Source organism: Mauremys reevesii, linkage group 3 (genome assembly GCF_016161935.1).
Source record: "Mauremys reevesii isolate NIE-2019 linkage group 3, ASM1616193v1, whole genome shotgun sequence".
Taxonomy (NCBI): Eukaryota; Metazoa; Chordata; order Testudines; family Geoemydidae; genus Mauremys; species Mauremys reevesii.
The window spans coordinates 148,058,262-148,070,522 of NC_052625.1; the positions used below are offsets into that span (position 1 = coordinate 148,058,262).

General features: G+C 42.1%; 1 protein-coding gene across 1 annotated transcript; it reads right to left on the reverse strand.

Annotated features, from left to right (window-relative positions):
* Positions 1–4,140: 4,140 nt before the first annotated feature.
* LOC120402116 (nuclear receptor subfamily 0 group B member 2-like) lies at positions 4,141–10,220 on the reverse strand. Its single transcript, XM_039532516.1, has 2 exons — positions 9,647–10,220; positions 4,141–4,394 (listed from the first exon to the last, which is right to left on the reverse strand). Exons 1-2 carry the CDS (start codon positions 10,218–10,220, stop codon positions 4,141–4,143), a joined length of 828 nt encoding a protein of 275 aa, XP_039388450.1.
* Between the last annotated feature and the right edge of the window lie 2,041 nt (positions 10,221–12,261).

A 12,261-nucleotide genomic window follows, 5' to 3' on the forward strand; every position in this document is an offset into this window, starting at 1 on the left:
GGCAGGGGCTATGGGAGTTGCTGTCCTCTACGTTTCAGGCCTAATGCGGGGAAATCCACCCCACCAGCTCCCACTCTGATGTGCAGCTACCTGGTACTGTAACATGACATCAGTTGGTGGTTTGCTCGGGCCTAGTCGTGAAAGTCAGTGCTGCACTACCATCTATCACAGCACTATGAAGTCAGCTCTGCACCACCATCATCGTCTGTTGGTTCCCCCTACTGTGCAGTTCAGCTCTGCACCAGTCCTGTCAGGCCATGCTGTGAAACCTACCCCACACCATGGCTATGCAAGTTCAGCCTGGTTCAATACCACAGAATCATTACATATAGGATCCAGATTCTCCAGATAAGGAACTCAGAGCAAAACAGGACTCTTGTTTTCTCTCTGGAATAGAACTTTTGGGGCTAGATCCACGAAGGGGACTTAGGCTCTGCATTCCATCACCTAACTTTAGGCACCCTGCTGCCTAATAGAATCCACAGCCCCAGATTAGGTGCCCAGGCTCCCTGTACACTGCATGGGATCCACAGAAGCCAGCAAGATGAGCAGGAAGTCATCTAAGATAGCCAATAGGAAATGGCAAGGAGGGTCCCACCCCTCAAAGGGATTTGGGCACCTACCTCTGCTCAGGATTCACTGCAGAGAGCCCCCTCCCCACGGCCAACCCACAACATTTTGGCACCTGAGGCAGGGAGCTCAAATGATGCCTCCATACCCCCTCACTTGGGCCAAAACTTTGAAAGGTCTCAATTCTGCCTCTTCCTGTTCTACTCCTCTCATGGTACTGCTCTGCTACCTACCCCAATAAAGGAGAACTAACAACTTAAAATGCCTTGTTCAAAAATTTTAAGTAACACTTAACTTTCAAACACCTGAACAGCAAATGTAACTTATCTTGTCTGCATAGTAAACATTGGCATTTTTATCTGTTTGAATAATCAAAATGGTGTTTTCCGTGCCTTCTTGGTTGCAAAGATTTAAACTGCTTCCTGAAGGTCCACAGTCTGGGCCAGCTCATGCTCCATTGAGATGATTGCAAGGCCGAACAACCTCTCCTGTGTCATTGTGGAGCGTAGAATGTGTTTTTATTAACTTCAGCTTGGAGAAGCTGCATTCTCCACTGGCAACAGTTACAGGAAGTGTTAGGAATATGCACAGAGCAACAAAAGCATTTGGAAAGAGCGTGGTCATCTTATTTGTGCACATATATTCCAGAACAGCCTTTGGAGTTGATCCTGCTGAAATGTATTTTGAAAGGGCTTTCAGTTCATCACCTAAATCACTCACATCAATATGACACATGTCATCATGTGTCAACACTGTCTCTAGTGCCCTGCATTGTTGGTGTAGGTCTTCTTCAGGAAAAGTGAGGAGTTTTGGAATATCTTACAACATCCCAAATATACTGCTGTGTTCCTTGAGCTGCATGAAACGTTCTTCAACTGACTTGCACAATCTAGCACCTGGTTAAAGAATTCAACTTTGAAATGTTGTTTGGAGTCTCTTATGGGATTATCCCGTGCCTCATAATCAAAATGTCTTCTTCTTCGGTGACTCTTGTATTCTTGAATGGGTGGGAAAATAGCTTCAGTGTGGAGTTCCTCTGCCAACTTCTGTGCACTCTACAGAACGTTTTCAAATCCCTCATCTGATCGGTAAGACTGTAAGTATGACTTTGCTTTGTCCAGTTGTTCCATTGCTCAAGATGTATCAAGGTCAACACTTTTGAGTCTCTTGCTTACAACATTTATTTCAAACAGTATGTCATGCCACAACACTAAGCCACATAGAAATTTGAAGTTATGTATGTTTCTGGTGATTCCATTTCCCTCTGCTACTGTTCTCCCAGTAACAGTTCCTGTCATAGCATTATCCTCCATAATGGCAACTATGGCATCAGCTATCTTCCCAATTTGGTGTTTGATAGGCTTTATCGCCTCCACTCGTGTGGCACTCAGTGGTTTCAGTGTCAAAGAGGGTGTTCCCAGATGTTGCTTCAAAATTTGCCATTGATGAGTTGATGCAGAGAAAAATACATAGATGCTTTGAATTACATTTAAAAAATTCAGCAGCCTCACTAGAAGCTGATACTGCATCACTGACCACCAAGTTCAATGAATGAGAACTGCATGGGACAAAAAAAGCTTGAGGGTTTAACTCTCGGATTCGTGTCTGCATGCCTCTGTTCTTTCCTCTCATGTTGGCACCATTATCATAGCCCTGACCTCTCATGTCAGCTGTCGCAATTCCTGTATCTTCCAGCTTTTTAAGAAGCACATTTGTCATACCAGCTTCTGTTTTATTATCAATGTCAATAAATTCTAGAAAATGCTCTCTGACAGTCACCATTGCAGGGACATTTTCACTAAGTTCTGTTGTTGTTACAAAATGCACCATTAAAGTAATTTGTTCTGTATGGCTGATGCCAAGTGTGCTGTCCAGAATAACAGAGTAATATCTTGCTGACTTAGGATCTGCCACAATCTTCTGTTTGCCAGTAACTGTATGATCTAATTTTGAATTGTTTTTCCAAGGTAATGGGGTGTTTGTACATTTCTTGGGTGGTGACTCTTCTTTGATGCTGTAGTCCAGGATCATCTAACTCATCCATTAGCTCCACAATTTTAAGGACATTTCCATTGTTTGGCACATTCAGCTGATCTGAAGTGCCACGCAGTGCTAGGTTTTGGGTAGCAAGCATTCTCACAATGGCAATGAGCCTTTTCAGAAAATTTTGCCAGTAAAGAGACTCTGATGCAATCTTCTCTTGATGCCTTTATCTCTTTATTGTGGCCTTTAACCTTAGTCTCATCTCAAGCTCTATCCACCTATGGAATGCTCTCTGGTGATTTGCTGCTTTCTCATGGCATGCCAGTTTTCTAGCCAGATTTTTCCAGTCCTTTGTTCCTGTAGAACCCAATGTGGCTGGAACATTAGACTGGAAGAGTTTGCAACAAAAACAGTATGAAGCATTCTGGGCTTTTGAGTACATAAGCCATGGCCTCTCCACTTTGTCACCATTAGGGATTTCATGCCAGTAATGTGTTGTGGCCATCCTGATTATCACTACAAAAGTTATTTTTTCTCCTGCTGATAATAGCCCACCATAATTGATTAGTCTCATTAGAGTTTGTATGGCAACACCCATTTTTTCATGTTCTCTGTGTATATATCTTCCTACTGTATTTTCCACTGCATGCATCCGATTAAGTGGGTTTTAATCCATGAAAGCTTATGCCCAAATACATTTGTTAGTCTCTAAGGTGCCACAAGTACTCCTTGTTCTTTTTGCTGATACAGACTAACATGGCTACTACTCTGAAACCTATCTCCTTATATTTACATTTTGAGCTTTTCTCATGATTTTTCACTTTTGTTCTTTGTTTCTAGGGTAGCAGTAATTAACAGCAAAGGTTCTTGGCCATACAAGCATGTAATTCATATTGGCTAAGAGCTTAGGCAGGGAGGCCATGGGACATTTTGGGTCATGGGGGTGGGGATAGATGCCAGAAGTATGTGGAGGGCAGGCTCGGACAGAGAAGAGCTAGGAGAGGGGCTAGAGGTGAGATCAAGAGTCAGAAAGGATGGAGTTAAGGGAGGAAATGCAAAAGAGTGCTGGTTTAAGCTGGTAGGGATTAGGGAATTACATCCCACAAAGGGGCAGGGCTTATCCTTATTTTATCACTGATCAAGATCGATGAGTACATAAACAGATGGATCTGGCTATTGTGGGGTCAAATTCAGCATTTTTTCTGAAAACAAAAATTGCTGCCAAATCAGCTTGTAGGAAACACTTTTTTTAAGTGGTTGTGAAAATGAACATTAGAAATAATACAGTTGGAACTACAGCAATTGGAGATGGTGGTAATACCTTGCAAACTTCCTCGTGGTATGTTAGGACAAATCTCTTCCAGATGTGGCACACAGATTTATGAACTGATAGTTAATATTTTTTTTAGTCTGAAGTTTAAATAATTACATTTAGTTTTACCAAAAAATAAATAGTAATGTTACGTTAGTCAATTTTTATCTATGTTTACTTTTAATATATTGACCATACAACTTTTCCCCTTCTTAAATCTTTGTTGTTGTTGTTGTTGTTGTTATTATTTAGGAACACAAAAAGGTGTTTTGTTTTTAAAGTAAGTCTTGCTTGAAATACAGGGTTTCTAGAAGTAATTCATTTAGGTTGACCTCTCCTAAAATAGGTCTGAAGAAGAGTTCTGCAATAGTCTCGGCATTAACGGCTTTGAGGCTGGTGAGCAGCCCAAGAATCCAAGCAAATCTGCTTAGGTTTCTGTTGTACATCATTGAGCAAAATTCCATCAGAGTGCGCTGGGCTTCCTGCTGCAGGGTTTGCACGTAGTGACGAAATCTTAGGCCAGGCAGTTCTGAAAAAACAGGAATAAAACAAGGAAAGCTTTTTTGAGTAAAACTAATTTATGATGTATCCTCTGTAATGGTTTGTATCCATCCTTCCAGCTAAGAGTATTGTCTTTTTTAAAAAATCTCGTTTTTTTAATTCATTTTAGAAAGCTGGGAAAATATGCTCAGGTAGCTTTATTAAATATTGTGTAGCATTTAAAACCCAGTATAATGCAACCAGACAATTATATTAAAAGTGAAATTTTAGAAAAAAAGACAATATTAGGGAAGTGAATTAGATTAACACACAGTGGCAGATTCTGTGCTGTACCTCTAAGACAGACAGCACAGAACTTATAGCCCATGGGAAGAGGTAGCTAAGGTGAGTTTACACCAGTGGTTCTCAACCAGGGGTACGTGTACCCCGGGGGTACCCAGAGGTCTTCCAGGGGGTACATCAACTCATCTAGATCCTTGCGTAGTTTTACAACAGGCTACATAAAAAGCACTACTGAAGTCAGTACAAACTAAAATTTCACACAATGACTTGTTTATACTGCTCTATATACTATGCACTGAAATGCAATATTCATATTCCAATTGATTTATTTTATAATTATATGGTAAAAATGAGAAAATAAGCGATTTTTGTAATAGTCTGCTGAGGCACTTTTGCATTTTTATGTCTGATTTTTTTTAAGTAAGTTTCCTTTCACTTAAAAACTACTTGGTGGTATGCAAGACAAATCAAACTCCTGAAAAGGGTACAGTCATCTGTAAAGGTTGAGAACCATTGGTTTACACCGTCTTTGTGTCTTCCCAGTCCTTGGTTGCTTCTGAAGCTGGAGAGGCCCCCAGCATAGCTTAGACAGGCCTGGGGGCCTAAGGGCTTGTCTACACAGTCTAAACCTAAGCAGATGTTTACAGTTAAAATATGCGACAAACCTCACTAAAATCAGAGGTCAAGCCCTTGAAGACCAAGAGTCTGGGGCTCTGGTGACCTGAAAAGGGACAAAATTCCCCAGGCAAAGGCCCTGAGCTTGCTTTAACATAGATTCTTTAATTTCAGACATCTTGGCTGCCATTTTCTCTTTGCCTGACTCCATGTGGTCCATTCTCATATCTAATGATTCCATTGTACCCAGGGACGGCTCTAGGAATTTCGCTGCCCCAAGCACGGCAGCACGCCACGGGGGGCGCTCAGGCGGTCGCCAGTCCCGCGGCTCCGGTGGACCTCCCGCAGACGTGCCTGCGGGAGGTCCACCGGAGCCGCCTGCTGCCCTCCTGGCAACAGGCAGAGCGCCCCCCGCGGCATGCCGCCCCAAGCACGTGCTTGGCGCGCTGGGGTCTGGAGCCGGCCCTGATTGTACCCCAAAGACAAATCCCATGGGACAGGGTTCGTGAAGAGAAAATCTCCCTAAGGAATCTAGTTCTTCACAGATTATTCCATCTGGGGGTTTGCCATTCCTCAAAAGAAGTTCATGCAGTGTGACCCCAGATCTGAAGGCCCCCAACAATCTGTGTGGATCCCAGTGCAATCCATGGGGAAAACTCATGCACTGGCTTTGGCCTCGGGTAATGTTCTCTGGTCACTGGCAGTGCAGCTTCAGTAGAATTCTCCTGCCTGCACCTGCCCTGGAGCCCCAGAGAAGGGGGTGGGCCATAGCGAAAATGGTGCAACTCCAGGCTCTTTTTTTCCCCCAGGAATCTTCACACTCTAGACCAGGAATGATGTATATACCCTTGACCCTGTCCTTGGCCTGCAGCCTAGCATTCCTGCCCTTTGCCTCCGCAAACCCGTCCCACACCCCTTTTCCCAGCACAGATTTCAGGCCCATAGAGCAGTGCCTTCTGCAGGGTCCAGAGGAGGATGGGTGCCACAAAAAGAGCAGAGCCCACTCCTGCATGGATGGGGAGATCAATGTGTGATGCGTATCTTGTATATGTGGCTCTGAAGGAGGAGCATCCCACCCACAGTTAAGAATTTAAAGTGCTGGAGATTACACTGTCTTGTCTAGTAACCTGGAGTTTACTCCAGATGGCTGAACTTTGTGGATTATTTTTTTAAAGAGAGATTCTAGATGCTATCTTCTCTCCGGCCATAGGAGCTGGAAGAGGAGGAGAAGAGGCCTTGCTGCAACTAGAGTAACTGCAAACAAAGGGTTTAAAGTAGTCATTTTTGTCCCTTTCTCTCTTTTACACACATCCTAGATTTCTGGGTAACTAGAGTTGCAATCTCTCAGCAGAGGACAAAACCCTAACTATTATAGTGGGAAGCAAGATATCAAGAGCTTTATTTACTCAGAATAGATTCTTCCCCTGAAACTTGCTACATTTTCTCATTTGTTCCCTCCTTTTATATGTAACAAACCAATGTTTTCACGCTATAAATATTAATAGAAAGAAATCACTTGGCTTGAGCTTGTGTGCAATAAGATTCACTGATGTATAAGTGTCTCCAACCAAGTTGTAAACCGCTGAAAAATGACATTTATAATAGAACCCCTGACATGGTCCTAACATTAGCATCACAGATGGCACTGATGTAATAACAATGCTATTTTCACTATTTCAGTCTCATCACTGTGTTTGTTTCTCAGTGCACTGTCAGAAGTAATTGAAAGCAATTTAGCTTCACTGTTCACATATGTGGAGCATTTTCCATCCACTCCCTGGGATTTGGGCCATAATTTACATAGTAGCTTCTCTCCACAGAGGAAGCCTTGAGGATTTTCTTAACCCTCTTTTTCCCCCCACATTTTCTCCTGGCAAAGGCTGTATATCCAAGACATTAACCTCCTTACTAGGGATATCTTAAGTGACCAGTATTCCCTTTGGAGCCAACACAGCCATGCCGTTTGTTGGAGGGATTGTTATTGAGTGATATGAGGCTTTTTTCTTTCCACAAGGGGCAGAGCATGCTGTCTGAGCCCAATCCACAGACTGCGATTGGCCCTGAGAGGGACAAATAAGTACCAACTATGAGTATTCTGTCTGGCAATGCAGAACATTGTTACTGAGTCACTCAGCCTTGCCTTTTCAGGCTTTAAACTCTCCTGCACTCTCTTAACACATCCAAAGAGGGGATTAACTTCAACGCCTGACAAACGCTGCTCCTTAATCAGCTAGAGAAGTTGCTGTGCAGCAACATGAGGCACTCTGGTAGGTTCTAGAAATACTGAGCACACTGCCTGGACATCACCCAATCCTGCGCCCGCCCCCAAAAAACCCTCATGGGTAATAAGCACTATGGATGATAGTAATTGTTCGAAACTCACAGCTCAGACTTGCAGAGCATTAAGTTTGGACCAAGCATCAAGCACTGAAGCAGAGGCAGCGATGCAAAAGGTGGCTGAACTTGCATACTAAATACCTTTTGGCAAGTGGAATTTTCTTGAACTACTGATATAATAATCCAAAAATGAGAGCTGCACAGATGAATCTGCACTGAAATAAGTAAGGGGAAGGAGTATCGGCCTAGTAGGCTGAGCACAGGAATATGAGCCATGGGCTCCTAAATTCTAATTTTAGCCTTGAGTAAATTGCTTAATGTCTCTGCCCCAGTTTCCCCAATATAATATTTTCTTCAGAGGGGCAAAGTGTGTTAACTAATTAAAGTTTGTAAACCACGAGGTGATTTTGCACTCCCATAATGTGGATTTATTTTCAGAAGTTCAGTAACTGAAAATTATTCACAGTAAAGCAAGCAAAAATCCCACTGGTTCAAATTTTCTTATGTAGATGCAATCCCAGGATTCACAAGACAATATAAGATGCCCTAAAGGGCCTTAACAATGAAAACCACATCTCAAATTCCACTTGAAAACACATGTGAAGCCAGTGCTGCTTCTAAAACACACTTTTACAATGCTTCTTGCAAGAAATGTCACTAAATGGACAGACATTTTGCTGTGGCTGACATGTTCAAGTGTTCTTCTGGGGGCAGCCCCAAATACAGCACATTGTGGATGGTAGTGTCATGAATGGTAATTATTGATGGAGTCAAGGCCCTGATCCGTAGCTCATTGGAGTGAACAGGAGTCATTCCTTTTACTTCAGGGGACTTAGGATCAGGCCCCTCCTGCCTAATTCATTCTGTGGTGCTGAAATAGCCAACCCCCTTTGCAAAGGATAAGCTTTACTTGTCTCTCTCCCTAACCATGAGGGGTGAGAAGGTCATAACTTTTTTGAGTTTTCTTAGTGATTGTTATACAGGGACCCAGCTGTAAAAACAGTGATGTAGAGAATGCTAAATTCAAACTGCAACATATTAAAAAAAACAACGCTATACAACTTGCAACACAATGCAATCCCACAGGTGCCCTTACTCACAATGCTCAGATCCCGCAGCTTATGTGTGATGTCTGATTTGTTGATGTGCTCTCAACAATAAATATTTTACATTGTTTGCAATGTTGTAGCCGTGATGGTCCCAAGATCTGAGAGACACAAGGTGGGTGAGGAAATATCTTTTATTAGACCTACTTCTGTTGGTGAGAGAGAGAACTTTTCTTCAGGCCTGATGAAGATCTCTGTGGAGCTCGAAAGCTTGCTTCTTTCATCAACTGATGTTGGTCCAATAAAAGATATTACCTCACCTATCTTGTCTCTTAATAAATATTTTGGGTATTTAGGAAGTCCTGTTACAATATGTCTAATATTAAATTGTATACATGAATCCCTCCCACATATTTAATGCAGCTATATTATCTTTGTCCATACGTCTGGAAATCAAAGTTTTAAGTGACACAATATGTTTATATGACCTAATAATTTCTTAATAGAGGGCGTCAAGTATCAGAGGGGTAGCCGTGTTAGTCTGGTTCTGTAGAAGCAGCAAAGAATCCTGTGGCACCTTATAGACTAACAGATGTTTTGCAGCATGAGCTTTCGTGGGTGAATACCCACTTCTTCGGATGCAAGCAGTGCACTGCTTGCATCCGAAGAAGTGGGTATTCACCCATGAAAGCTCATGCTGCAAAACATCTGTTAGTCTATAAGGTGCCACAGGATTCTTTGCTGCTTTAATAGAGGGCTTTTTCAAAGCCATTTGTTTTTACAAAGGGTAACAGGGTGAGCATATATAAACCTAGATATCACCAGAAGTAAATTCAGAATAAAAGTAATTACATTGCTGAATGCTGATTTTGAAAGTGGTTAGCTAGGATGACAGAAATCAGGTTAAATATCCGAACATCTGTTTGCAGATAGATTTTAAAATATTTTTAGACACACACTTAGCTGTGCCTTTGTCTATAAATATTGCCATGGAACTTACCAGGGTTAAAGAGAATAATTCCTTTCAGATAGGCATATTCTTTTGCACATATGTCCGAATTCCAGAACTTCTCCAGGAAATTCTTCATCTTCTGAACGTCTGCTAATGATGCTCCCAGGGAGGAGTTCTCCACTTTGTCACTATCTGTCAGAGACTGATTGAGAAGGATTTTTTTCAACAAACTAGGGACTGAAATCTCTTTCATTTCAAAATTCACCCACTCCTGTGCTAGGCCCAAGACAAAGAGAGGGGCCCAGCATTGTTGTACTAGAAGTGCCTGATCCTCCTGGGGCAAATGATAAAAAGAAGGCAAGTTTCTTATAAAAGTTATAGTTTTTAAGAGCACTTCAGAAGCTCTCATGCAGGTGACTTCTGGAGTTCTGAGAACAACTTTCCTGTTGCCCTCGCAGGGACACCCAGCACTTGATATCGAGTAGCAAGGATGGTAATACTGGGGATGCCATCTGATCTCATCCTGCTCTTCCTTGTTAAGGATCTGATAAAGGATGCTCTGGGGATGACTTGTCCCACACTGGCATTTTCTAGACTTCTCAGGTGAGGCGTGACTAGCCATACCCACTTCCTTGAGGGTTTCCTGAGCAGTGCACTCACTGCGTCAGGATATTATATGCAGAAATATGCTGCTGTAGTGCAAGAGAGTCTTTCTGCCAAACAGCTAGGCACTGTGTGCTTTTTATACACTTAGCTGAACTGAAATGTGACCCTGAGCTATAAAGCTACCTTGAACTTTATTTGCTCCAGTGTGGTTTTATTCACAGCCAAACAAGGTGTGGCTTAACCAATCCCACTATCTTGCATGACTGAAATTATCTGAATGAGAGAGCCACGGCTGGTTGACTGAGGAACATAATAGAAGAGGTATTCTGTGCTGTCAGGCATCACTGCAATTTTGTAGTGACTGTCCCCATGCCATGACACCAAGGACTCTAATGCTGTCAATCGTAGTGATATTTTTACAATTGCAGGCTATGTATCATATATAGCTTGCCCTTGAGGGGAAGGTCAACAGAAAAATATGCTAACTGCAGAAACAAGCTACTTGTATTTTTATAGATACACTGACCTTGTTCATGTCCATGACAAAACAAGATGCAGAAATGTATTTATACATATTAATGCTATTGATTGATCTCAGTAAATCAAAATTTTGATTTCTGTAAATTTGAAACATAAGAGGGATATATTTGCAGGCAGTGTGGTCTTTTATAATTAGTAATGGTTATTTCTTACAGAGCACCAAAGTGTGCTAGACTAAAAGGTCACCGTCCTTCCACCAGGGAACTTTGAAATTCAGGCCATGATCCTGCAGACGTTTTTACACCTGCACTTGGCTAAAAAGGACTATTCATGTGCATGAAGTTAAGCATGTGCTAAGTGTTTGCAGGACTGGGGCCTAATTTCATCCATGATGCAATAAAGTGAGCAAAAATGTTTGAGGGGGGAAAATCTGGGATAACATCAGTAAGGTAAAATGGTTACTCAGCAAGCGCTACAGCAGGATGGTGTAAAGAATTTTTATTACATTAAATACATAGATGTCTATCAGATGGAGCAACTCACTGGACTGCTCTGTGTCTCATTTTCCCTGACTGGAAACATGCCCACCTTGGGGAGTGTGTTTGGATTAAAAAGCACCAAAGAAACCCAAATTGTAATAATTATTACTAGGGCTTTATGAATTGCTGTAAATACTTCCTTCTGGTTTGATCATAAAACCCTTCTTCAGTTTTCATTTTGAGTCTCAGGTTCCAAATCCAAATCCAGTCAAAGGTGCCAGATTTTACCACAGAGCCACAATGATACATGATTTTGATGCAAAGCCATCATTCGGCCCAGGTTCAACTGCAAATGGGATCTTGTACATTCAAAACCAGGCCCCTTTGCAGATAATTTTTTTCAAAGGCCTGCATTTAGACGTTGCAACACAACCTGAAATTCAGTCTCCAGGGGCTTGGGGGTTACACTAAGGTGACCAGGTGTCCTGATTTTATAGGGACAGTCCCGATATTTGGGGCTTTATCTCGTATAGGTATCTATTACCCCTACTGCCTGTCCTGATTTTTCACACTGGCTATCTGTTCACCCTAAGTTACACTGACCATTTTCACACAGCTCTATTTAGAACAATGGGAAATTTTGAAAAACAAACAAAAACTTTACTGTTTTTCATGGCAGTACTTTCACCTATATTTCACATCTGGCCATATCCAAGATAGCACACAGGGACTCATCCCATTAGCCTATATAGAGAACATATGAAGAAATAAAAGCAGAGGGACCTAAAAGATGCTCGGTGGTTTTGGATAAATGTCTTCTAGTCCTCTGCTGCACGGCTCAACCCATTCCAATTGTCTCCTTGTCAGCTGTGCAGCCAAGTTGGCATATTGCCCATGTAATGGCCTGGTGCCTCTGAACTGACTGCTGAAAACAAAGTAAACAATGTGTCATACTGTCTCTTCCCTTCCTATTTGCCACCAATTGTATGTCAGTTTTTAAAAAAAATTAGAGTATAAGTCTGGTGACACACAGATCTGTTTAGCTATATTACAACAGAGCTAGTAGACAGGAATGATCATGGCCATTCCTTCTATAGT